Here is a 25,668-nt window from a genome sequence, read left to right as displayed (position 1 = left end):
GACCTGGATGGGCATTTGAAGGCTGCACAGCAGTCACAAGGGGGTGAGTACTCATTGACCATACTTCAGTCTGGAAGGATGTCTGGGTGTCCAATAGGGCTCATGCTGCTTAGAGGCAGAGAATTTGATTGGTGTCCATCTACTGTATGTTCCCCGAAGGGTGTAGGGGTGTCTCTGTCAGGTTTCACCTACTTCTGCTCCGTAGGTATTTCAGGGGATGGGTGTAGAGCAGTATTCTGGTCAGTAGTCAGAGGCATGGCCATGGGCATAGTGAACGCAGCTGACTGTTGGGTGTGTTTTCTGGGTGGGTTTATGTCTGGCCATTATGTACCTGCACTCAGCTATTTACAAGGGTGTCTCCTGTTTTGTCTCCCCATCCCTGTTCTCTTGTGTTGGTTTGGTACAGCATCAACATCAGGCAAGGAAGCTGAGGCACCGGCACGTGGGGGACAGCGGGCCACAGATCCTCCGAGGCAGAGACAACGACGCCCAGGGGACCAGTGGGTGGGAGGGCGAGGGGACTTCCACAGGGGAGGCTACTACCACAGGAGGTAGTGACTCTGAGACTTCCTCCGATGGGGGCCCCCCGGCTGTGGCGGACCCCAGTGCACACACCACTACCGTTACATCTTCCGCCACCCCCATTCCATCACCGCCCTCCCTTCTGCTCCCCACTGAGTTGCCGGTGCCCGCCCACCCAGAAAGGTGGGCATCTCCTTTGCCCCAGGCACCTCCTCCCCTGCCCCAGTCAGCCCTGCTGCCCTCACAGAGGAGGATATTGACCTCCTGAGAACCATCTCTGTAGGGCAGACAACCATTGTCAATGCCATCCAGGGGCTAGCATCAGAGGTGCAGCAGACAAATGCCTATCTGGATAGCATTCACGGTGCCGTGTCTGCCCTACAGAGATCTTTTCAGGCGCTGGCCTCCTCTTGGACGGCAGACAGTTTCCCTGGCCATTTTGTCCCCCCTTCACCCTCCTCTACCCCTTCCAGCACCACACTCCCTTCACCCGTCCAAAGCACACATTCAGACACGCTGTCAAGCACATCAACACACAAGAAGCACACTTCAAAACACAAGCACCACACATCCCACCACAAGCATTCACACAACCAACAGACACCTGCACACACAACAACGTCCACTTCCCCCAGTGTGCCCACCTCTTCCGCCTCCCTGTCTGTCCCCTCTACATCCACACCCTCATGCACTGCACCTTCACTCGCTGTTACTGCTCCTCTTCCTGCACTTACCACAATTGCAGACAGCCATACATGCACCCCATACACACCTGCACTCACCACCTCTACTGTAGTTGACACATGCAGCACACTCACCAGACTTACAGACACCCACACATCATACATTCACACTAGTGGTCTGTCTTCTCCCACTGTGTCCACCCCCCACCTCCCAAGACACACAAACGTACCAAGACACCCACCCATCAGACATACACCACAGCATACTGAGCAGTCACCTGCACCCCTACACCACATACATCCACACCCTCTGCCTCCACTCCCACGCCCTCATCCACGTCCACCCCAATTGCTCCAAAGAAACTTTTTCTCTCCCGTGCTGACCTCTTCCAACCCACTGGCACACCCCCTCTTGTCACCAAACGTGCTCACCTCCCTGCCCTTTCCGCTCCTTCCACATCACAGCCCACCCCTGTCCGCCCTTCACATTCCCGTGCCCCTTTCTCAGATAAGAAAAAGGCCCGGACAGAGCCTAGGCCATCCAGCTCCACCCGAGCCAAACAGCCCCCACCCCCTTCAAAGGAGAAGCCTACCCCCCTCCACCTTCCCAACGAAAGTCAAAGGCCCACCCCTGTCGAAATTCCCACCCCCACCACCCCCTTCCCCCCTTCCGTTAGGTGCCTGGATGACCATATGGTGCCCCATTATGTAGAGTACCAAGCTCTTGTGGGAGTCAGGTTGGGCCCGTTGTGGCCCAGGACAATTGTCACGATACGGACATTGGCCCTGTTTGGACTGTTTGGCTCTGTGAGCTTGTGATTAAAGTTTCTGTGTGGCCTGTGTTTGGGCTGCACGCCGTTGAACCCTGGTCATTTGTTTAATTTTTTATGGGTGTGGGGCTTTTGTATGTACTATGGTCAAGTTGGATTAGGCTTGTGTCGGGTAAGTACTTCTTGCTGTGGGGTGTACGACTTGTGCTGCTGTGAGGGGTGGGTAGGCGTTGCAGGGTGGGTGGAGTGGGTGGGTATGTAACTGTGCCCTTTCCTCCCTTGTTTCGTAGGTTGCAGTACTTACTGTTGTCATCTTCGTTGGCGGTCTCGGTCGTGGAGGTATATGGCAAGGAGCAGGGCTGGCATGATCTGCAGCTCTCTATACATAGCTGCTGCAGCGCGTTCTGTGGGACTCCAGTGCGTGGTTACTTATATTTGGTTCATTTCCACCTGGCTTTGTGTGGCGGTGGTTCCTGCCCTGGAACTGGCGGCGGAATGGTGGTTCATAATTTGATGGGCCGGTTGGGCCTTTCCGATGGCCTGTGGGCAGACTCTGCCGTCGTCATTGGCACTCCTCATCTGGCGGTAGGTGGGCGCGGGATGCCTGTGTTTTGTTTGGATCATTATTTGGCGGTCTGGACTGCTCCTCTGTTGGCGGTTTCTACCGCCACCGCCGGCGGAGCGGAATGGACCACCATGTTCATAATGAGGCCCTTTATCATATATTTACATGATGTTTGTTGCAGTTTACATGCTAAACAGTTTCATGGATATGCACAAACTGGTATAACCAAGACAACGTTCTGTCTAGCCTCCCCCTTTAGTTTGTTGACTTGCCCACCTCTTCTTCATAGTATGGAGAAGTCAGTGTTCTCATTTGATCATATTTGCAGCCATACAAGGTAAGCCATGATCCAAAATAGTAGTGACACCTGGCTAATCTTCAGAAATCTAATGCATAGGGATACCAAGCTGAAAACACATTGCCTTGCCACCATTTCTGGAAATGTTTGATAGGGATGGTTGTAGGAAAGTACCCTCTTTCTTGGCATGGCTACCCCCGTTTTCTGCCTGTTGTCAGTGTGTTTGACTGTGTTCATTGTGATCCTGCTAACCAGGACCAGAGTGATTATGCTCTCTCCCTTCAAACTGGGTTACTTGAACCACTTACACCCCACATTGGCATACTGGTGCCCCCATATAAGTCCCTAGTATATGGTACCCAGGTACCAAGGGCATTGGGGTGCCAGGGGATCTACATGGGCTGCAGCATGTATTATGCTACCCATAGGGAGCCAATGCAAAGTGTATCTGCAGGCCTGCCATTGCAGTCTGCGTGAAAGGGTGCATGCAACCTTCTCACTACAGGTCACTGCACCAGGTCACTGTAAGTCACTCCTATGGGAGGCCTTCCTGGCCCAGAGGGCAGGGTGCAAGTACTTGTGTGTGAGGGCACCCCTGCACTAGCAGAGGTCCCCCTGAACTCCAGTTCCATTTTCCTGGACTTTGTGAGTGCAGGGACACCATTTTATGTGTGTACAGGACATAGGTCGCTACCTATGTCCAGCTACATAATGGTAACTCTGAACCTAGGCATTTTTGGTATCAAACATGTCGGAATCATACCCCAAAACTGTTGCCAGTATTGGCGGTATAATTCCATGCACTCTAGGGCTCGACTCCAGCATTGCTCTTACTAGCCTTCTGGGGTTTTCCAGGCAGCCCAAGCTGCTGCCACCCCTCAGAAAGGTTTCTGCCCTCCTGCTGCTTGACCAGCTCAAGCCCAGGAAGGCAGAACAAAGGGTTTCCTTTGGGAGAGGGCTAACACCCTCTCCGTTTGGAAATAGGTGTTACATGTCTTGGGAGGGGTAGCCTCCCCAAGCCACTGGTATGCTTTTAAGGCCAGTCTACACCGGTTCAGAGACCCCCAGTCCCTGCTTTAGCGTGACACTGTACAATGGAAAGGGGAGTGACCACTCCCCTGTCCATCACCACCACAGGGGTGGTACCCAGAGCTCCGCCTGAGGTTCTAGGTTTCTGCCATCTTGAATCCAAGGTTGGTAAGGGTCCCTGGGAGCATCTGAGTGGCCAGGTCAGGCAGGTGACATCAGAGCCCCCTCCTGATAGGTGGTCACTTGGCTAGGAGTCCAATCCCCCTTTCAGGGCTATTTAGGGTCTCTCTCTTGGATGGGTCCTCGGATTCGGCTTGCAAGATTCCAGCAGGACTACTCTGCAACCTCTACTTCGAATTCTAGCCTTTGGAACCAAGACTGGACCCTCCAGGAACCGACAATCTGCATCCATGATGAAGACTCTGCTTGCAACATTGTTTCCATGGCTACTTTCAGCCTCTGCAACATTTACCCAGCTGTGCATCCTCTGAGGGTGGCAAGTCTTCAGTCTGCATGGGAAGGAAGAAGGAATCTCCCTTGGAGTGAAGGAGTCACTCCCCTGCATCCGCAGGCACCAACTGCAATGATGACTGGCTGCATGGATCTCCTCTCGTCCTGAGCTTCATGGATCCTGCCTCAAAGATGGTGATCCTGAGCAGTCCTCTAGGTCCTCTCTGCCAGTTGTCCAACTTTGGTGGAGGTAAGCCCTGGCCTTCCCACTCAGGACAGTACCTCCATGCTCTGCGTGTCTTGCAGCTACCAATGCTTGTTGGCATCTCTTGCAAGAAATGTTCAGGCTCTGTGTAGCCCCTGCCCCCCAGCACTCCTTCCTGTGACGCACAGCCCTCTGCGTGCTTCTTCTGCGGCGTTGGACCTATCTCCAGTTGTGCTGCGTGGGCTTCTCTGCGACTCCTGGTTCCTAGTCCAGTGGGTTTCCTGTGGGGGTTGCCCTTCTTCTGTGGGCTTTCTGCCTTGCTGATGGTCCTCCTAAGACCCCCACCATGGGTTGAGTCCTTCTTGACCTTGCTGGTCACCGGCAGCTCCACTTTTGCTTCACTGCGACTTCTGCCTTTGCCACGGCTTGTTGGTGGCTTTTCTACACCACTGACCAACTGCAATCATCCATACACTGTGGGACGTCGTGTGCATCCTCCAGGAACTCTTCACCTACTCCAGTGCTGCATTCCTGACTGTCTTTGTCCTGCTGTCGATCAACTCTTGCAACCACAGTTGGGTGGGTAGTGGCTCCTGAGCCCACTGGACTCTTCTGTGACTTCTGGACTTGTTGCCCTTCTTTCACAGGTCTTCCTCTTCAGGAATCCACTGCTGGTTTCTTGCAGTCTTGTCTAGATGTTGCATTTTCTTCTCTTCCTTCCTTTTCGGTGGTTTGGGGAAAACCAAGTAACTTACTCCTTTCTTCCTGGTCGCTAAGGGGCACTGTGGTACTTACCTTTGGGGTTTTATAGTACTCCTAGCTCCCCTCTACACATTTCACTTACCTAGGTGGGAGTCCTGCATTCACGCTCTATTTTTTGAGTATATGGTTTGGGCTCCCCCTAGGGTCACTATTGTCTATTTCCATTGCCACTGTTTTCTATCACCGTCTATGCCTATTGTTGATTACTAGTGTATATATCTAGTGTGTTACCTCCTATTGGACGGTTGCGTCTCTAGTATATTTTGGTAATTGTGTCCCTAAAATAAAGTACCTTTATTTTTGTAACACTGAGCATTTTCTTGTAAGTGCTGTGTCACTACAGTGGTATTGCATGATCTTTGCATGTCTCTTAGATAAGCCTTGGCTGCTCATCCACAGCTACCTCTGGAGACATTGGCTTCTAGATACTGCCTACACTACACTAATAGGGGACACCTGGACCCGGTATAAGATGTAAGTACCTTAGGTACACATCACACATCAGGCCAGCTTCCTACAATGGTTTACCACAAACAGTCCTCAGGAGGATAGGGCTTTGCTGTCACACCATAAAAGCATTGTAATATTTCATTAGAGTCTCTTCATAGTTGCTGAATTTCAAACCAATTTGTGAGGAACTTGCAGTAACATTTTGTAGGTTGATGTAGGTGAGAAACACCCCCTCTTTCTTAACTCTTTAAGAGGTTGAGAGAAAGTTGAGTTTGTTTGCTTCGCTTGCCCTGGTAAACTTGAGGCAGGCATTTAAGGTCCATCACTTTCAAAGTTCACCAGCCACCACTACTTCAGTACAACTTGGAACCTGGCATATGGGAGTATGTGAAGATGCATCAATTGAAGACTTCTCTGCATCCCCTACTAAGCACTGCTGCCATCAGGTGTCATGGGCTGCCCATCTGGATCTATTCATTGCACTACATGTGTGCACCTGCCCTGCCAGATACCGCTGCTGCTCTAGCAACTACTCCTGCTTCATGACCTGATCCTAGACCCGGCACTGACTGTTGTTTGTGGAGTTTTGCAGGAGCCTCAGTTCGAGGTGAATAACTGGATTTCCAACATTAGATCCCACTGTGGGTCTGGCTGGTTCTCTTTGCTGCTTTGTACTCTGGCTCTGTAACGGATACTTCTTAGAAAATTAGTGGGGTGATTTTGTAAGTATAAACTGCATTCTGCCCATTTTTGGGAGGAGCCCCCAGTCTGTGGACCAGAACACCTACTATGTGCTGTCGCTAGAAACACATAGTACATCTTATTGATAGATTTGAGCTCTCTTGCCCACCAACGTTTGGGTGGGGTGTGAGCCTTTAATTGAAGTGCTTCTCAGCAAAAGCAAAACATGCACTTCCATGAAATATGCACACAATATGGATGACTTCAACTGTGCCAAAGATCTTGGAAAACACTATTAACCTTGCTTACTCTGACCATGCCCTGTTTTGTGAACATCAAGATCAAAGTAACTGGAACACCTTTTTGGGCCAGAGTGAGTGACACTGTTCTGGATACTATACTGCTTCTCTACTGGCCAGTTGCTCCATAAGCTTAATTTCTGAGAGAAGTATGCCCCTTTCATTTGCAGCAAGTACTCTTAGATACCAAGAGAATGGACTGAAGTTTGTTGCCCTGGATATGTATGTTCTCACACTGTCAGACATTCTGCTGAATATCCCTTCAACAACAATGAAAGTGCAGTGAGGTATATAATATAAAGAGGAAATCGCTACCACCGTATCTATTTCTTTGAGTCCTATAAGTAACCAGCTAGATTCCCAGGGGATTGTGGGCTTGCAGAACAAGATGGCCTTAGACTTTGCCCTTGCTGCTAAGGGAGGTTTTTGTGCTATAATGCTGCTTTTCTATTCTGAACGATTTTCTTAGCATTCATGAGCCGATAGATCACATTAGGAATAGTGCTAAGGAGTGCCACACCAATTGGAAGAGTTGAGATTGATCACTAGAGGGTTACGGTCTTGGCTTACCACCTCCTTTGGAAAGTAGGAAATGAAGATCTTCAAAATATTTCTTGAGAAATAATGATCATACTAATCCTTTACATGTTGATACAAATAATAATGTGCTTCATGTGTCCTATTGGTTCTAATAAAGGCATCGTCCATGTGCATCCACGACCCACTGTGGATGATACTAATGAGCAAGGTAATGATGAAAAATGTAACAAAAAAAGAGGTGGAGCTAGAAATTAATAGACTGATTGCAATAGTCCTGTTTGAGATTTGCACCTTAATGTGCAAAAGGTAGGGTATTGGAAAACACAAGCCTTATTTTACCCCTATTAGACTACAGCTTTTATATCAAGTATGATGTTTTTAAACCACATTTCTAATATACTACTTTGTTATGCCAAGATGTGTATGGCTTCTCCTATGTGACAGCCAAAGGCTCATGTTCACCTTGGCATTCATTTGCAAGAAGTCTAGAATCCTGTTTGCGTCTTTTGGGCCTTTTTTTCATAAGAAACAAGGGCACATCTTGGCTCCTGTTGTCTGCAGTTTTGCTATTACACATGTGACTGACGTCTTTGCCCATGTGAAGAAAATGTATAAAGGTAATGTCATTTCTTGACACAGTACCTTTATATGATCAATAACCTTGTGAGGGCAAGCTACGTTGGTTCACCTCACAATTACTAACTTTGCTCTCTGTAAATAAACATTTACCAGACTTTGATTAGGCTGAGTGAGTGATTTTTATTCATCAACTCTCGGTCAGCACACTAATCTGCACAAGGGAAGTAGGATCATTTGCCTGCTGTCCTTACTGGCCTGATTCAGAAATACCTTGGCTTCCTGCTCCCTAAGATTCCACTTGCAGACGTTGTGAGAATCTGACAGGGACATCATCCTTGCAACACTGTCGACATGGCTTCGCCCGTAAAGACTAAAGGAGGTGACAATTGACCTGTTGAAGAAGGGCTGATTAAAACAAGTGAGAAATTCTGTAAACAATCTAAAAGCTCTCCAGTATGGAGGTGATAAAAAGGAACTGACACAAGCGTGGCAGGCAGCAAGACAGAGAGACCTAACTAGTCACTTCATGAACAAACAAAGCTGTGACTAAAATAGCAAGGCACCAACAGCTCGCACTGGTAAGCTACTGCTTGAAGAAATTTTCCAGATCCAGTCTGGTACCTGGAGATATTCATAAGAGAGAAATCTGCAGAACGAACTATCTTCTGGAAATGCCAAGAGTAACTTAGGGCCAGATGTACGAAAGGATTTTACCCATTCTGTGTCTATGGGAAAAAGATTTCGTACATATGGCCCTAAATCCCTTATTTCTCCTGTTGTTGCCTTTCATACTTCTCTCACTCTCAGTTAGTAATTCTTCTCAAGGGGGTTCCACTAAGACAGTTCACAGAGGGCAGACCACACTTGGCAGACAGACTGAGCAGATGGAGGGGGGTTAAGTAAACCATAAGTGAAACACAGAAGCATAAATACAACACACTTTGCAGGGGCCACCCAGAGTAGAAGACGCATACTTAATAATAAACTCTAAATTAAATACAGCACATGTAAAGCCTCACACAAAGTTGTTGACATTCTATCACAATCAGCTATTTCTCAGCTATGCAGTCATTTAACACTTCAGCTGGCATTGTCGTCCTTTTGCTCTCTCAGCTTCAGAAATGTTCCAAACCTTGTACATGTTACCAGAAGCATGACTGGACAAAATGTACACATCCTCAGCCGTCAATAACATGCTAAACAATGTAGCTAGGATTATTAAAAACTTCCTAATACCTAGTAACAATGACAAATCTGCCATTAGCAAATTATGTAATTAAGAACAGCAGTGGTGGATGTGCTGAATTGGGGAGTGGGAACATATATGGTTGTTTTTGTGTACATCTTAACATATTCAGCAGTTCATTGTCTTTATTCATTCAGGACAGCCTCCCTTTCTCGCCTGGCATATGATAGAGGTCCTTTAACAAAAGTGGCATAACACCAATGTATTACATAGACAACAGAGGAATCACCTTCTCTCCTTTTGGCCCAGGATCTCCAACTTCTCCAGGATCCCCAGCATCACCCTATAAAACAAAGTATGAATATTTTTCAAAGATCTGCAATGCTTATTTGAAATATGGTCACATATTCTTTTTATCACTGTTGGTGTGAAGGATTCTTTATTTACAGGTCTCACATTTGTTTTCTGTGAGTAACTGTGTTTTGCTCCAGGAATAGGTGTGACTTACTCATGGTGTCTGATACACGTTTGTTCTTGAATACGCACGTATTTTTACTGGAAACTCATGAGTAGGTTAGACTTACATTTAGAGTGATCTCCTACTACAGGTAAAGAATGGACTATGTGTCTCTTCTCAGGTAAATTTCCAAGTCTCCCTCCACTTATGAGTGGTCGGCATATACTCCCCCCAGGGTATTTGGGTTCTCTGCCTCAGGGTGTCAATTATACATTGTTGTCCATAGCAGGCATGAACCACATAGGGACATAATTAAGACTGGGTCATCAGGAAAAATTGATTCAAATGTAAACATGACATCCCCCAAAATGCAGAATTAAAAGATTTTGCAAAATGTTCACTAGTATACTAAAAAACACATCTCTGTGCTGCAAGCTCTTGCACTCCCTTCCACATGTGGCTTACATCTTTTCCTGCTTCTCCCGGCACACCCACCAATCCCTTTGGTCCTTCAGTTCCTATATCCCCAAGTGGTCCTTGAGGTCCTGGATTCCCAGGGTCTCCCACATCTCCCTAAAGAGAGAAAAGAAAGACTTTTAATGAGCTCATGTGATACTCCAGAAGTCCAGCAGCTCAAGATCTGAATGAGAAACACATGAAAGTACAGTCAGAAAATCAGCTTTGCAGGTCGATTGTGACACTGACCTGGTCACCTTTTTCCCCATGTGGCCCTTCTGTACCTGGTGGTCCCGGGACACCCTGCAAAAGTTGACATAAGCAACATGTGATTACTGTCAGGTTTTAACAACATAAAAAGATTATGAGCACAACTGATACTGAGGAAAAAGATAAGACACAATTAAATGCCACCATCAAATGTATCTTGTTGGCAAACAAAAAATCTATTTGTTAAAAAATGAATCATGTATGTTTGATAGTAAGCTAATATACAAATATCTAGTAGTGAAACGTCTTCAAATCTCTAGATAAATTATTATAAATAAAGAAGGCAATAAAAATAACGTGAATTTTGATACAAAGTACCCTTTTAAACTGTTTACATTATGATGTTATCTAAGAACACCTAAGGAATGCCTATAGGTCATCAGGAAGGCCTAAAACTACTTTTATTTATGTTTCTTCATGTCACAGGGATTTGAAGAGAGCCAATAGCTAGATCATCCTCAAAGTGGGAAAGACTATATAGTGTGGTTACCTGTTACCTGGGATCTAGCCACCATCGGAGAATAGATTTTAAAGCTAAGGACAGATTTAAATACAGCACCTACTAAAGAGCAGGCTGTAGATTTCAGAGAACTCTGAAAGCATGAAATATTGTCTCAAGGGTGTGCTTGTAAAAAAGGACAGTATGGTAAAGCAACAGTATGGTAAAGGAAAAGTAGGGTAAAAGTCAATGGCGCTGTCAATGTTTCCAAAAGCACATGAAGAAAACGTAATATGATCCTTGATAGTGTCAGTAAAAATGCATAAGGGAAAATGTCTATCAGAAGTATGAATAATTCCGTCAGCATTTTAGCAAACAACTAGATTTGGACAGAGCAGAATAAGCAAAAGCGGAGAACAAACTACTATAAAGTCTTGCAAAAAATTGAGGTTAAGAAACAGGATAGGATGGGATGCATCCCACTGAAGCTTGAAACTGTGTTCCACTACTCGCCAGAGACAGAAGCTGAGAAAGGCAAATGTAGTTGCAGCATACAAACAGAGTAGCAGGGATGACAGTAAATTTAGTAGTAGCGTCAAAGGTGGCAAATCATTGAGCTCATTGGACCGCTAAGGTCACACAAATCTAAGGGAAAATGGAAAGCAATTAAAAATAAATCTAACTGAAGGTTTGTGTCTAGGTAATAATAACAAGAATATTTTCTAGATGTGTACTGAAAATGTGTACCTGTACAATGTGTCTCAATCACGTAATGTGCAGACCTCAAGACTTTTTCTCTCGGAACCGGGGCAGACTGTTGTTGACTTTACACCAACATCCCAAGACTTCAGGTACTACTGTAATCCAATGGGATAGTCAAGTTACTCCCTTTGTACACCAAACTCTCCAAGGGTAGCTAGGTTCAGTAGTCAATAATTAATTGAGTTGGGGACAGCTGGTTTGGAACTCAACTGCGTTACGGGCAGGGTAATCTGACAAAATGTGAATGTCAGCAGAGAAGGTAACCATATTATATGTTTTTTGGTATGTCCTTAATTTAAACCAGAGAAGTCTCTATGGGCCAAGAAGAGAAGATGGACTCAGAGACACACGGGCATGACCTTGATCTGATTTGCAAAGATCTACCTTTGAGATCACTGTAATTAGTTCTAAAACAATCAGATACCTAGATGTGTTCATCACCTTTATGGGAGTAGTTAAGTTTCCAATAAAAGTTCTTGCTTTTAGAAGCCAAACAGCTCTGAGGCCTGAGTGAGGATGCTGAAGATGAAAAGTAGGGCTACGAGAAATTTAAATGAGTCCTGCTTGGCTAGTGACATAGTTCACCGAGTTGGCACACCCATACTTGTCGATTGCGTGGATCGGCTTTGAGAATGAAAGGTCCCTGGTAATGGTTATGCCAACACAAAGTCGACAAGCTAACTCGTGGGCATCTTGAGTCCTGGATAACCCTTGCAGGTGAGGTGCCCCTCTGCCTAGGCAGGCTAGGAGGCTTTGCCCGTTGGTTGGCACTACCGTCCTGTGGAAATCGGGCTTCCTACGTGAAAGCCATGACTTTGCCTGCCTCTAACAGGGGATTAGGGGAATCATTCAACCCATTGGAGGCCCAGACTCCTCCTTGGTATGATTCCACCCCATCCTGGATAAGAAAGGGGCCTTGCCTGGTGCCTTAAGCCCTGACCTGCATGTACCAGACTTCCTAGGCAAAAGCCAAGACTTTGGCAAACTCTCACTGGGAACTACTGCAGCTGGTCAGCCCTTTGGAGCCCCAGACTCTTCTCTGGTTCAATGCCACCCTGCCCCAGGCAGGCTAGGTGGATCTGCCCAATGGCTGGACCTTCACAGGCGTCTAGTCAAGAGATCCACAACCCAGAGGGACACACTTGTGCAGCCACCATGCCCTGGTAGGGATTGTCACCCCAGTAAATCAGCTGAAGGTTCCTTGGGTTGATGACTTACACCTTCCTGGAGCTCAGGCCTGGGGAGCCAAGAAGAGTTAAGCTCCCAGCCAACACTTTTCTTCCCTTGTCTTTGCCTGGGAAGTTTTTTTCACCTTGACTAATAAGCCCTCACGAAGAACCTAGGGAAGGCACAAGTTGGAGTTGGCAGCGCTGACTGGCCCTCTGGTTATCTGGCCAGGCAGCTGTCCCTCTGGCCAGCCAACTGGCAACCAGATGGCCTGGGACAAACTGGCAGAGAGAGGCCTATGGCAGCAGACAATGAGCAGGTTGGCCTCGTATGCTCAGGAGGCTTCTTCTTAGAACTACAAACCCGCTTACCTCTGGTGACTCGTCAGGTGCCTGCTCCATTCATCTGAGCACTTCTGTAAAGAGGTTAGTCTTGACTGCCACTGAGGGAAGCTTGAAGTCAAGAACTTCCTCTGCCCTCTTCACCACCATTGCGTTCAATGCCCCCTCCTACATAGCCACGGTGGGTGGAGAGAGCAAGTCAGTATCTGGAGATTTGTCTAGCCCACTGGCATTTCCTAGCTCTTTATACCAGTCCAATGTTTCACCAGAGGTGTGTAACTGGTATTCTAAAGGGTACAGTGACCTCTCCCACTCTTCTCCTATGCCTGGCTGCTCCAAAAAATGCTCTGGCAATGGCTTAGAACCACAGGGCCTGTCGGCACTGGAATCAGTGTCAATCGATGTTGTTACAAAAAGTAATCGGGTTGAGAATGAGGCTGGCACCACCAGGGAGCACCAGGACCATTGGCATCGGGCCGGAGAAGGTCGCACTGGCATGACCAGTGCCGATCAGGATCTGAGTTTGGGTCCATGAGACCCTATCAGAGCCTAGGCCGGAGCTGTTAGCAAGGAATCTGACAGGGCCTCCTCAGATCCCGCAGGGTCCGAAGGCACTCTGAAGGGGTCAGCCTGCTCAAACACGCAATGCATGGCCTCGTAAATGTCCTTTACTTGAGTGGGGGTCACTCTGGCTCCCCGATACAGGGGGAGGTGAGGAGTCAGACCTTGCAACGGCTCTGTCGAACTGTGCCTGGAATGCTGGTGTTCCTCACTCGTCACGTCGGCCGTACGGATGAGGTGAAGTCGAAGTCCATTTACACTTCTACTTCTTGTGCCTCTTCCCCAAGGGTCCTAAGGATCTCCAGTGTGAGGAAGAGGACTCGGGGCTCCTGGAGCAACCTTCTTCTTCATCGAGACCAAGACCTCCTAGGAGTTGCGCAAACTGGCGTCAACCACTGGGCTGCAAGCAGGTTTACGGACCGCTCCCTCGAAGATTTCAGCGCCATGGCCTGGCAGTCCTAGCACAACTAAGTCAAACTGAGATAGAGGGGTAGCTCTTCTCCAGATCAACACTAACTGGCATGGAAAGAAAAGAATTGATGCACGCGCACATGGGTGGTGCCTACATAGGTGACTGTGACAGGAATTCCAGCGTCAATGATGCTGAGGACTCTGTGCTGCACCAAACAAAGCCACCTGGTGGTGTGTAGGGGTACTGCTTACGCAAAAGTTTCTGGATCCACTCTGATGCCTGGTAAATGCAAAGGTAAGGGACCTGCAGCTAGAGGTCTCTATTTACCTTTACTTAATCCCCCAGTGTGTCTGAACGTCATGGTGTCCCAACCCTGCCGCCTGACATACTTTTAAAAAAACTTTATAAGGACATTGGGACCAACTCAAGTTCTGTAATAGTGGCCACACCATTTTGATCAGTTGCAGCAGCTAATCAGATCATTTAGTACTTAAGTAGTGGCACCAATACCGCTTTACCAAAATGGCCAACAGGAGACAACAGCTCCCTTGGCCAATCAGAAGTCCTTAATTTCTAAACAAAATGTTTGGTACCGCTGGATTACCATGGGACCAACTATCCAGACTGACAAAACGTTTCTAAGCATTAACCTCTTAATTCCCAACCCCTTCCCTTTTTCTTGACCCCAGCTTGGTAGATTTGTGCAAACCTTTGCATGAAGGAGTCAAGGTGGATTAATTTTTTGTAAAGTTTTGCGCAGATTTGTCAAATGGCACCAGAATTACTAGCAAAAGAAAAACTGCTCTTCCTATGGAAACTCTGACCTAACTATAACTACACATTCTGAATCCACAAAATGGCCACTGGTCTGAAATCAGTATTGGCAGTTTCAATTTAACAGTGACACAGATAATTCACTGGTCCTTTCAAGGGCCGGACTCAGCTCAGTTCAACCAGTTCCAGTTCCAAGTGGGCATAGAGCCAATTGGTTCATATTGGATTCTAAACGTAAGGGCCTGTATCTTATTAACCGCTTGTAGTGTAGAAAGATCTTGAGTGGTGGATAACAATGTCTCCAAAGCTGGAGGTTGTGGTTCTAGGGAAACCATTTAAAATTCATGAAGACCACCTAAGTCAGATAAGTCAGTTATCTGGTTCAGGGACGTCATCTACCTGGCCTAACTAGCTAGATGCTCCCAGGGGCCTCCGCCCATTTTGTGTCCAAGATGGCAGAATCAACCGCCCACCTGGCAGAGGTCTGTGCACCTCGCTAGGGGAGGAGCTGGTCAGGGGGGTGGTCACCTCCCTGCCCTTTGTGCAGTTTCGTGCCAGAGCGGGATCCAAGGGTTCCTAAACTGGTGCAAACCGGATTATGCAAGGAGGGCACCAAATGTGCCCTTCAAAGAAGTCTGGTAGTGCCCAGAGGCCACCCCACCCCAGTCCTTAAAAACCTAATAAACAGGGGGCGGTGGTCAGACCTCTCCCTTGCAGGAACTCCTTTGTTCTGCCTTCCTCTGCTTGAGCCAGGCTCACCAGCAAGAGGGCAGAACAGTGTCTGGAGTTGGCAGCAGCGTGGGCTGGCAGCCAGACCCCATAAGGCTACACAGGCAGAACTGGTGGTTCCTCTAAGGAACCTTTAGAGTACACTGGAATTGTTGTATTTGTATGATTCCTACATGTTTGATACCAAACAAACCTAGGTTTGGAGAAGCCATTATGTAGTTGAACCACTCATGTCGACCAGTGTACATACCTTAAGATGGCTTGCCTGCACTTACAAAACTCATGGAATGGAGTCTGGGGTTTGAAGGGGTACCCTGCTCATGCAATGGTACCATCACACTTAGGGACATGCACCCTACCCTTGGCCTGAAGAGCCTACCAGAGGGGTGACATAGTGTCTAAGTGCAGTGAATGAGGTATAAGGCAAGCCTTATATCGGTGGTGAAAGGGTGCATGCACCTTTTCATGCAGGCTGCAACGGCAAGCCTGCAGACACAGTTTGCATGGGCTTCTATGGGTGGCACCATACATGCTGCAGCCCATGGGAGACTGCTGGTGTGCCAATGTAATCGGTACCAAAGTACCATATACTAGGGGATTACATGGGTAATCCATGTCGCCAGTATGGCAAATGTGCATGTAAAAAGTTTACCAGTAACCAAATTTACAGGAGAGAACACAGGCACTGGGGTCCAGGTTAGCAGGATCCCAGTGTACTACAGTCAAAACATAGTGACATCAGGCAAAAAAGTGTAGGGTACTATTACCAGAACCCAGCTTAATACAAAGACCCCCATCTGTTCAGCAGGCTGTGCTTGGACAGACAGCTAGACATATTCTCTTTCTCTCTCTCTCTCTGTAAAACATTTACTCTGAGACTTTACCATAGTAATATAGAGGTTACTACGAGTATGGACAAGGCTTCACACTCTAAGGCAGATGCCTGGTTGAAATAAAGTCTATCCATCCCATCACATTCATATTGAAACCAGCTCTTTTGAAGGGGGCCTGTATACTTTCAGAGCCGGTACTAACACTTCTCAGCAGGTTACCGCATGTTTGATATGTTAGGGCCAACATGTCATTGTAGCGGAGTCTTGAAGAGTCGTTAAGAGGTTCTCAGACCTTGGTTTAGTTCAAAGGGGTGTGGGTAGTGTAAACAGCATGCATCTCATCTCTTTTGTGTAGCATGATTTTATTATTTATTATTTAATATTTAGTATATTGATACTATTATTTATTTTATTATGTATTTCTTTGTTTACTACTTCTTCAGTCCAAACTGCCATTGCCACACCAGGCATGCTGACACATATAAGACACATTAATGAAGTAATGGACCAGAGTAAAGGAGATCTGAAGTCTGTGCTTTTGTTCCTAGAATTCAGTGATTAATGAACAGTATTTGGGTGGGTACTGCATTTCACTGAGTCAATAGCGTCTAGGTCTGCCGTTTAGGTCTTCATTTGCAGGCATTGCACAAAACAACAGAATATGCTAGCACATTTTTGGGAAGAGATATGACCTTAAACACCTCAATGAGTGTAAATGCTGGATGGCTGCTTCTTACATCTTCAGCCCTATGACTGCAATTGCCATTTGACCACTTTATTGGCTACACTGAGTAAAAAGGGGGATAACAGTGTATCTGATTCCTTGTGACTGAGTAACATTTCAAAGGGGCCAAACCATAGTCTAAAAACTTTGGGTACGAAAAGTTTTTTCCACAATAGTCTTTGAGATCAGTTAACAAGGCTAACATGCAGCTGGTAGTCAGGGTTCTGGTGCACTGAGCACAGTACTAACTAGGCGTCACATGGAGGGAGGGGTTGCCCTCCCGAACCTCCGGATCTACTATCGGGCCTCACAACTGCTAACTGTTAATGAATGGGCCTTTTCATCACAGCAGGAACCTTCTCTGCGTGCAGACCCTATCTACCATCCCCCCACTTCATTCCCAGTGCAAATGGAAGTTAATGTCTGGAAGAGGGTGACACGGGTACTAGAATGGCGGGGTGAGGGGTCACTGCAGACGCCCCCTGTGGGAATCGGACCTTCTATGCTGCCTAAGGGACAAAAAGTGTCACCAGAAATGGGATCTGCTTCCCAACTAGGAGACTATTGAAGGAAGGATCAATAATCCCTTTTAATGACCTACAGACTGAATATGAGTTGTTGGGGAGCCAATTTCTGAGACAACAGCTGCTTTTCCTGCTCCGTAAATGTGAGGTACTGTAAGTCGAAATAAAGGAGGAGTCTCCACTGGAGTGTAGGGTGTTTGGTTCCCCCCTGACAAGTCATGCAATGCCTCTAATCTACTCCATCTTCCCTGGACGCCCTAAGGCAAAGGAGGGAGGGAGATCTGAGCATATTGGAGGATGACGACTGGAGTCAGGTGTGTGCATACCACAGGGATGTTGCAACCTCTGCACATTTTCGATTGATCCAACTGAACATCCTGCTTAGGGCATACTTCACCCAGAATGGTTTGTTTAAGATGGGTCGGGCACCGGCCGATCGATGCCTCAAGGGCTGCCACATGAGAGGCACTTAAGTCACACAATCTGGGAATGCCCGAAGTTAGGGGCCTAATGGAGCAGGTTGGCAATAAGATTTTGGAGACCCTATGAAATGAGGGGTAGGTTACGTCCCCAGCTGGTCACACTGGGAATCTGGGGTGAACAAAATCCGGACCGATATGCCCTACTATTCTACAATCTGGCTTTGATGGTGGCCCACAGGGGTATTCTGAAACACTGGGTGGGTGCCCACTCTGCCTACCATGAGGGATTGAGAGGAAGGTCGGGTGGGTGGGTGTATGGGGCGAAAAAAGGTGTACTATGCGATAGACTGCTCATGCAAATTTGAGAACATCTGAGGCCCCTGGAGAGAAGGTAGAGAAGACACTGGATATGAAAGAAAGAAGAGTGTTTACCCTGGTGGCAGGCGGCTTGAGCACCAAACATGGGCTAAAGGAGAAGAAGCCCACGTATGCTGGGATCAATACTCCTAGTGGACCATTATCAGCTGTGCTGCTGCCCGGCTCCAGCCCAATCAGTGCGCTGGTTAGCTGCGGTAATGAATGTGTCTTTTTTTCTGCATGTTCTCAAAAGTTGGGGGGATGCATTATGTTGTTTACTTTTTTATGCAAAATCTCAATACAGAGATATTTCATAAAAACAATGTTCCATTTGCGGGTGATAGGAGTACTGGAGTTCAGGCATCCGTATCTAAGGAGTGGCGGTTTACGGTCATGATTAAAGGTGGATGGTGCAACATTTGGACTGGGGTATCACAGGTCTAACTATTATGGAGTCACAAATGAGAATTAGAATAAGGAGAATATCATAACTTTAGACACGGCTATCTTCATAACTGTAGTGTTATGAGACCAAAGGATTAAAGTGAGCTGCATCACCTTTAGCCTCTCATTCCAAATGTGGACAAATATTTGAATGGCTCAGATCATTATAAATAATGCCACTTTAAAAATTATAAAGGGAGTAGTCAATTTGCTTATTCAACATTGGTAATTCAAATGTTTCCAGCTTCTTTCAATTATAGAGTGAAAACCTACAATGTAATTGAGTGGAGAATACATGAGAGATGGGGTAAATACCCTTGTTTGATGCAGTAGCATCCAGATGTTCATGCTCAAATTCATACAACTATCTGTCAACTTGTGGCAGAAGGTCAGACTCCTCAAGCACTGAAACCTAACATAGAGGATGAGGTGTGCCTCATCTTGGTGTGAGAAGTGGAGCCTGTAAGTGCAATTGTGATTGTAACTAAGAATGAGGGTGAGGTGGAACATTGCATGGTTTTCCTGGAAAAAGTTGTATGACAATTTTGAAGCATATGCCATTAATTCTTAACCAGGAACATAGAAGCCTGTATCAAGGGCTAAGTGTGGGTCTGATCATACTCTTCAAATGGGACATAGCCATGTTGGCACTGGTCGTCATCCTGGTGCTCATCAAAAGGTTGATATGCACAATAAATAATCCACCCTCATCCTGAGTTTGGTGTTGATTTGCAGTGCAAGCTCTTCATATTGATCAGCATCTGAGTTATATTTTAAGCTGTGTCAGGCTGTAGGGCAGGTCAAAAGGACCATCACCGCCAGACTCTTCAGTGTCCAGAAGTCTTCGAGGAGGTAGAGGCGAAGCGCTGCTGGTAAAGTGTGTTCGGTTAAAACAGTCTCTGAAGGTGTCATTTTGGAGACCTTTCATAATGTCTTCTTGGAAAATCCTCAGTCGTCAATGGCATAGTCAAAGATTCAGTCGAAGTTATTAATGATAAAAACTTTGTTGATGTTATGGCCATCTACAGTCATCAATGAAGGTCCTTTCTTTGAAGAGTTACTGTTTGTTGATGGTAGAGCTATCATCAAAGAGGTCTTCAGAGACTTAGTTTAAGGGCCATCATTGATGAGCGTTGTATGCTTCTTGCTGATGGTGTAGTGGCTGGTTATCGTATCATGGTCCTTATCGGTGTAATTGTTGTTGACAGTTTTGTTCAAGATACTGTTGTTTATTCTGGTGACAAAAATGTAAATCTTTTCTTAAAAGCTGTAGCTGGTGCAGACTTAAGCTCATCCGAAGCAAGTTCTACAAGTATCTTTTTGGCAGTATTCACAATCTCAAAAGATGGATACCTTTCTTTGGTGGAATCTCTTGGAATCTTAGTAGGAGGCACCTTAGAGGTTAGTGGCATTTCCTCAGATGGTGATTTGCCATATCTGTTGTGCTCCAAAGGCTCTCCTTTGAAAGCTTTATTAGGCAAGAGGGCAATATTTGCCTCAGTCTTTTGGAGCCATAATAGAATTCTAACCTCTAAGGATTTTACTGTAAAATGTTCCGCAAATCTTGCAATCCTTAGACTTGTGATGATGAGGAGATGGAGACAATATATCAGTTCCCTCTGGGGATTCTCAGAATAGAGTCTTAGCTTGCTGCAGGAGCCACAAAGTCTGGAAAGGTCCTTCATTCATTAATCAAACATGGTCTGTTCACCTTAGACTACAGCCAAATTATAAAATCATGGCAATTCTATGGTCAGAAAATCAGAAATCCGAAGAGATAAATGCCCAAAAGCAGATTTATGTGATGTAGCTGAAGTGAGCTAAATGAAACTCCTTTTATTTCGTTATGTAGTAGAAATCTTGTGTATGGTGGCCTACGGGGTAATGGTTTAAGTTCAGCTATCACATCATTGGTTGGAGTTTGAGTCTTTTCCAATGCAGTAGTTACTATAGGGGCAGTGTCTGAAACCTTCCCAGGCTATGATTTGCATTGAGCTGCTTTAAATTATACCACAGGTCTCCCAGCTCAAGGATAGCAAAGATTCATGCATTATGAATCTATCAGTGCTGAAGAAGATATACCTTTCTCCAGGCAATCAAATACCCATGATGTTTTTGGATCAGTAACCTAGGATAAAGGACATGTACACTATCATGTCAAGAGAGCAATAGCTACCTACAGATTGGCCACCATCCTATGCATACTCAGTATAATGATTGACTTCACAAATCTGACAAAGATGGAAAGCTGTAGGCCCTCACCCGAATTGAGATAAACTACTTTGGGCATCCCCCTCTAATGCCAGAGTGATACCACTGGTGAAAAGTAGGAGGTATAAAAAAAAAAAAGTCAAACAGGACAGAGGGACACATTTTTTCAGAGCCCTACAAGGAGACGCAATGAATAGATTTTCATGTGGGGGGTGGGTCAGTGGTCACCTTTCATCACTGATGGAGGTACACTCTGGGTGCCACACCTCATCAGCAGAGTAATGTGCTCTACTGGTTGAGCACAAAAACACAGAATGCTTTCAGTGGACTTGCAGACATTGATTGATATGAAGGGAAAACCAATAGGGCAGGTCCAAGAAATGTATATATGTGCGCAGCACATAATTCCCTTCAGGGACTTTCATCCCTATACAGACCAACAAGAACTAACAAATTGTTGAGATAAAGATTTTATGCACAACATAGGAAAATCACCTGTTCCCCATGTAGGCTATTTGGTCCTTCCTCTCCTGTGGGTCCAGGTTCTCCCTAAAGACAAGGGAATTAAAGAAGTTAGTCAGTACTTCACATGGAGGCTTGCAAGGAGGTTTATTGAGAAACATGGTTACTTAGATGTCAACGTTTTACCATGTTTCCTCTATTTTATCTTAACAAATCCTGCTTTTGGAACAAACCTATTTAAAAAATATATATATATATCCAATCTCCCCTCTATGATTCTATGATTATCATCACTTATCAATTATTTTGTATCTTCATTAACAATAAAATTACACAATTATTCTGTTGCAGAGAGAATGCAAAAATTTATCTTTAATTCTGTCAGGTTGGAATTCTGATGAGTGAGAGATGTTCTGTCCACTTTTGCATTTACTTCTGGACCTCTGTCTGGAAGTTTCTTTTTCTGTGTGTGTTAGAGGATTACAGTTTTCGTGCCCATTCAAACCTTCTCTCTGAAGGATCAATACTATCGCTAAAAAATTGGTTCACTCACCATATCCATTCACTAAGTGCCCTCATTCAGAAGAGATCACTTCTAGGTTGGACAAGAAATTCTGAGGTACTACCAGGTACAAAATGGCCACAGAACATACCTTTTATCACATGGATGACAAATTGCTAATGGCTACTTATACATAACAATAATGAAAAAAAGAAAAATCTTCGAGTACAGTTTAGTGATTTTGGAAACAGCATCTACTCCTTGAATGGGCCTTCAGTAATTTCTTTTTCAAACAAATCCCCCAATTTATTGTGTATCATTCACCATCTAGACCGAACTACAAAACAGTACGTGTTATGAATATGGTTAACATTGGAGCATTGTCTAGCTACTTTAGTTAGATGGAAACCAGTTGGGTTGCAACTAGAACCTTTTGTGTTTATAGGAATGAGAGGAAAACATTTCCAAGCTAGCAGTCCAAAGAGCCATATCTGTGCTGCAGGCTCACCTTCTCTCCTTTGTCCCCCGAAGACCCTTCTACACCAGCCATACCTTCCCTACCCTGTAAAATAAGAGTAAAAATACAATGACCTGAATGAACAGCATTTCAAGAAACAAGTCGGTATCAGGATAGGTAAAATAGGGGTTTCCTTACATTAGTAATCTGCTACATCACATAATATAAACCTGCCTACGTTAGCATAGTCTTTCCTATACTATAAGATTATTGGTTGCCACAGGCTAGCATTGAACGTTGTGTAAGTGCTAGATGCAGTGACTGTTCTATAAAACGCTACCTGCTTTGGGTCACCATTGAGGGTGTCTCTGGAAATCTAGATGTGATTACTTTATCATAAGAAACCTGGCTAGGACAAGTCACAATTGACCGTACTCAGTGTGATTACAGTTGTGTAAGAATATTGTCTCCTACAGATCAGCATTACAGTGCACATTATTAGAGGTAGGTGGTTTGCAGTTGCATTGTTGTAAGAAAAAATCTGCAGCAGGTGTGCACTGAGGGCATTCTGCTAGAGCTACGTATATTTACTGGAAGGGCGATGGCAGCTACAAGTACTCATTGAAAAGCAAGTTAGAAAAGGCAAGCAAAACAAATTGCTAAATTTTGGATGGTATATTTCAGCATTCACGTGTGCGACTGTAGAGCTGGGTGTGTTGCTATGAGAAAACAGGCTGCTGGGGGTCGTCATGAAAGACCATTCTAGCATAACTAAGTTTGGCACTATAAGGTAAGAATACTACCTATTGCTGGTTAGCATAAACAGGTGTGCTGGTAGATGTAAGGAGAGTTAGTAATGTAAAATTGGCTACTGCTGTTTAGGATTGACACATCCCTAGATGAGGGTATTTTATACAGTAAAATCCCATCTGCAACATGTCAGCACTGAATAGCATACTGATAGGCCCTAGATGGGGTTGCCCAACTGTAACATCATCAGCTGCTACAAGTTAGAATTGATGGGCATATTAGTGCAGTTACTTTCAGTTTACTGCTACTGTTACAGGAGTGGGTTCTGGCAAAAGTAGGCATGGTTAATGTGATGAAATAAAACTCACCTGCTGAAGATCACATTGGTAGAAATAAGTGTGACTACTTTTCCTTAAGAACATTGACAGCACTATAGAGTTAACTGGTAGAGCTAGGTGTGTTCATAGTAAGGTAGTAACTGGCTGTTTCATTGTTTCATTCAAGCCAGTATTTATGCCATATGTTCATTGTTCAGTAACAGCACTAACTAGTTCAAGTCACCACTGAGGAGCTCTAATAGATCTAGGTGTGTTACTGCACTCTACAAACATCTGCTAGAGGGCAACACTGAAGGGAGCAGTAATAGAAGTAACTGTGGTTACTATTCTATATCATCAGAACTTAAACATCTTTTCTTCAGAATTGTGGGATTAACTGGTAGAGCTAGGTCTAGTTACTGTATGCTGCCTGTCTGTATTAACATTTTTAGAGTGCAAACCTAGCTGAAGGACAATTAAACACTTTACATTACAGTATGAAATCATGCCAACTAAAGAGAAAGGATCTGAAACCAAATTCATTAGCAAAGAAAAGTGGCTTGAAAATTGCTATTGCTAACATCAGTTGCAATATGCCAACATTGAGGGGGTGTACCTGTTGTATGGAGTGAAAGCCCAAACAATGTGAAGAAAGTTGTGCAATTCTGCTGCTTTCACTTTTCCTGAATTACTGTTGGTTTTACATCAATGAAAACCCCCACAAAGCACAAGGCTCTGCAAGACAAATGTACACAAGTGTTCTACCATACATTGTCGAGGGCATATACTGACCACTCACTGGGTGATAGGGAGGGTAATATTTGGTAGCAGTGTAGAGCAGTGGTTCCCAACCTGTGGTCCAGGGACCCCTGGGGGTCCCCAAGCCTCCTCAGGGGGTCCGTGACTGCTTAGAAAATTTAATAATGTTAACAAATTAGGTCCCCAGCTTTCAGTAATGTCTTATTGGGGAGATCCCTGGATTCTAGTAATGATTCAGTGGGGGTCCCCAAGTTCCAGTACTGCTAAAGTGTGGGTCCACAGAAGTGAAAAGGTTGGGAACCACTGGTGTAGAGCACATGCACCTTTATAGTTTCTGGGAGAGGGGTGTTCTCCATGTAAAATCTGACCTGTCATCCATAACTGGGGTCTTTCATATACCACCACTTATATGTGTACGAGAATATGGAACATGTGTGTTGTGTGCACATGCTTAGTGCTGCATGTTTGGAAGCCCATCTTCTGAGTGAATGATATCCTCTATGAGGACACAATGATTGCTGAACAACATGAAGATTTCCTTCCAGGTTGTATAGCAGATGATACAACCACAATGTAGCAGTCACACTGCATGCACTGCAGGCAATTGTGAAGCTTACATGAATTATTTTGGGAGTCCTGCTACTAGGTATTGCCAGAGATAGTTTATCTCTGCTTCAAATTCAGTCACCCCACTTAAAGCAAAATGCAACCTCCCCCGTTTGTCCAGCGTGGGAACTCTATGCATGCAAGAGGCTCAATTCACATCCTAGAATCCACATTTCGTTGCCCACTACTTTGTGCTAACGCATGGGCATATTGCATGCACCCAGCACTGATTGCTCAGAGTTACAGGCTCTGGATGAGGTTTTTATTATGGGCCCAAAAGCGGTTAGAGCTTATTTAAAAAATGATACCATTTATTGTCATTTATCACTTGTGGACTGGGGTCACAATACTGCAGAAGTAAAGCTGAACTAAAAAAACTTGTTTCTAGCACTTGACTTTGTTAGTGTTGCTGGTCAAGACCTAAAGGCTTTAGGAGGTTGTGTGTGTTTCGAGCTTCAAAAACAGCATCACACCTCATTCATAAAGAAATATTGTTAACATCTAGGCAGTTCAAATCTTTATATATATTTAGTAAAGTTTCTACATTTTTAACAGAGTTAGACATAGAAAGAAGTGAATACCATCTTCCAGACCCGAGAACCGACCCAAAACACAATTTGAGCCCTTAGCACTAGTCATTATAGATTAGTTTAACATTCAGCCTGCATCCATGTTATCGTAGGGCGAAGATTCTTTTACAAAGTTACAGCAAAGGCTAAAACTCACTTTCCCGAGAGTTTTCATATTCAGCTACTGCATTTTAGTTTAAGAGACTGGAACATACTCGAGAATCCACCAAATGAACTTTCCATGAAACAAAAAGGTAGTAAAAGCTTTTATTGTCTTGCCAATGGTGCCCACAAAGGGGGAGTGTCTCAACCCGGGGACCACTCAATGGTGTCTGGTTAAGAAC

The 25,668-nt window shown here is 45.2% G+C and overlaps 1 protein-coding gene across 2 annotated transcripts in view; it reads right to left on the bottom strand.

The window, feature by feature from the left end:
- Positions 1 to 25,668, bottom strand: part of LOC138301234 (collagen alpha-1(II) chain-like) — a 1,268,735-nt gene that overhangs the window by 450,343 nt on the left and 792,724 nt on the right. For both annotated transcript variants that reach the window (XM_069241494.1, XM_069241495.1), the window contains exons 41-45: positions 22,375 to 22,428; positions 21,398 to 21,451; positions 10,182 to 10,235; positions 9,942 to 10,049; positions 9,309 to 9,362 (exon numbers count right to left, since the gene is read on the bottom strand). In XM_069241494.1, coding sequence (XP_069097595.1) covers positions 9,309 to 9,362; positions 9,942 to 10,049; positions 10,182 to 10,235; positions 21,398 to 21,451; positions 22,375 to 22,428 — 324 coding nt within the window. The remainder of the gene's footprint in view (positions 1 to 9,308; positions 9,363 to 9,941; positions 10,050 to 10,181; positions 10,236 to 21,397; positions 21,452 to 22,374; positions 22,429 to 25,668) is intronic.

The sequence above is a fragment of the Pleurodeles waltl genome, chromosome 6, assembly GCF_031143425.1.
Source record: "Pleurodeles waltl isolate 20211129_DDA chromosome 6, aPleWal1.hap1.20221129, whole genome shotgun sequence".
NCBI classification, from domain to species: Eukaryota; Metazoa; Chordata; class Amphibia; order Caudata; family Salamandridae; genus Pleurodeles; species Pleurodeles waltl.
The sequence above is the reverse complement of the archived record's forward strand: the minus strand, read 5'-3'. Positions and strand labels throughout refer to the sequence as shown.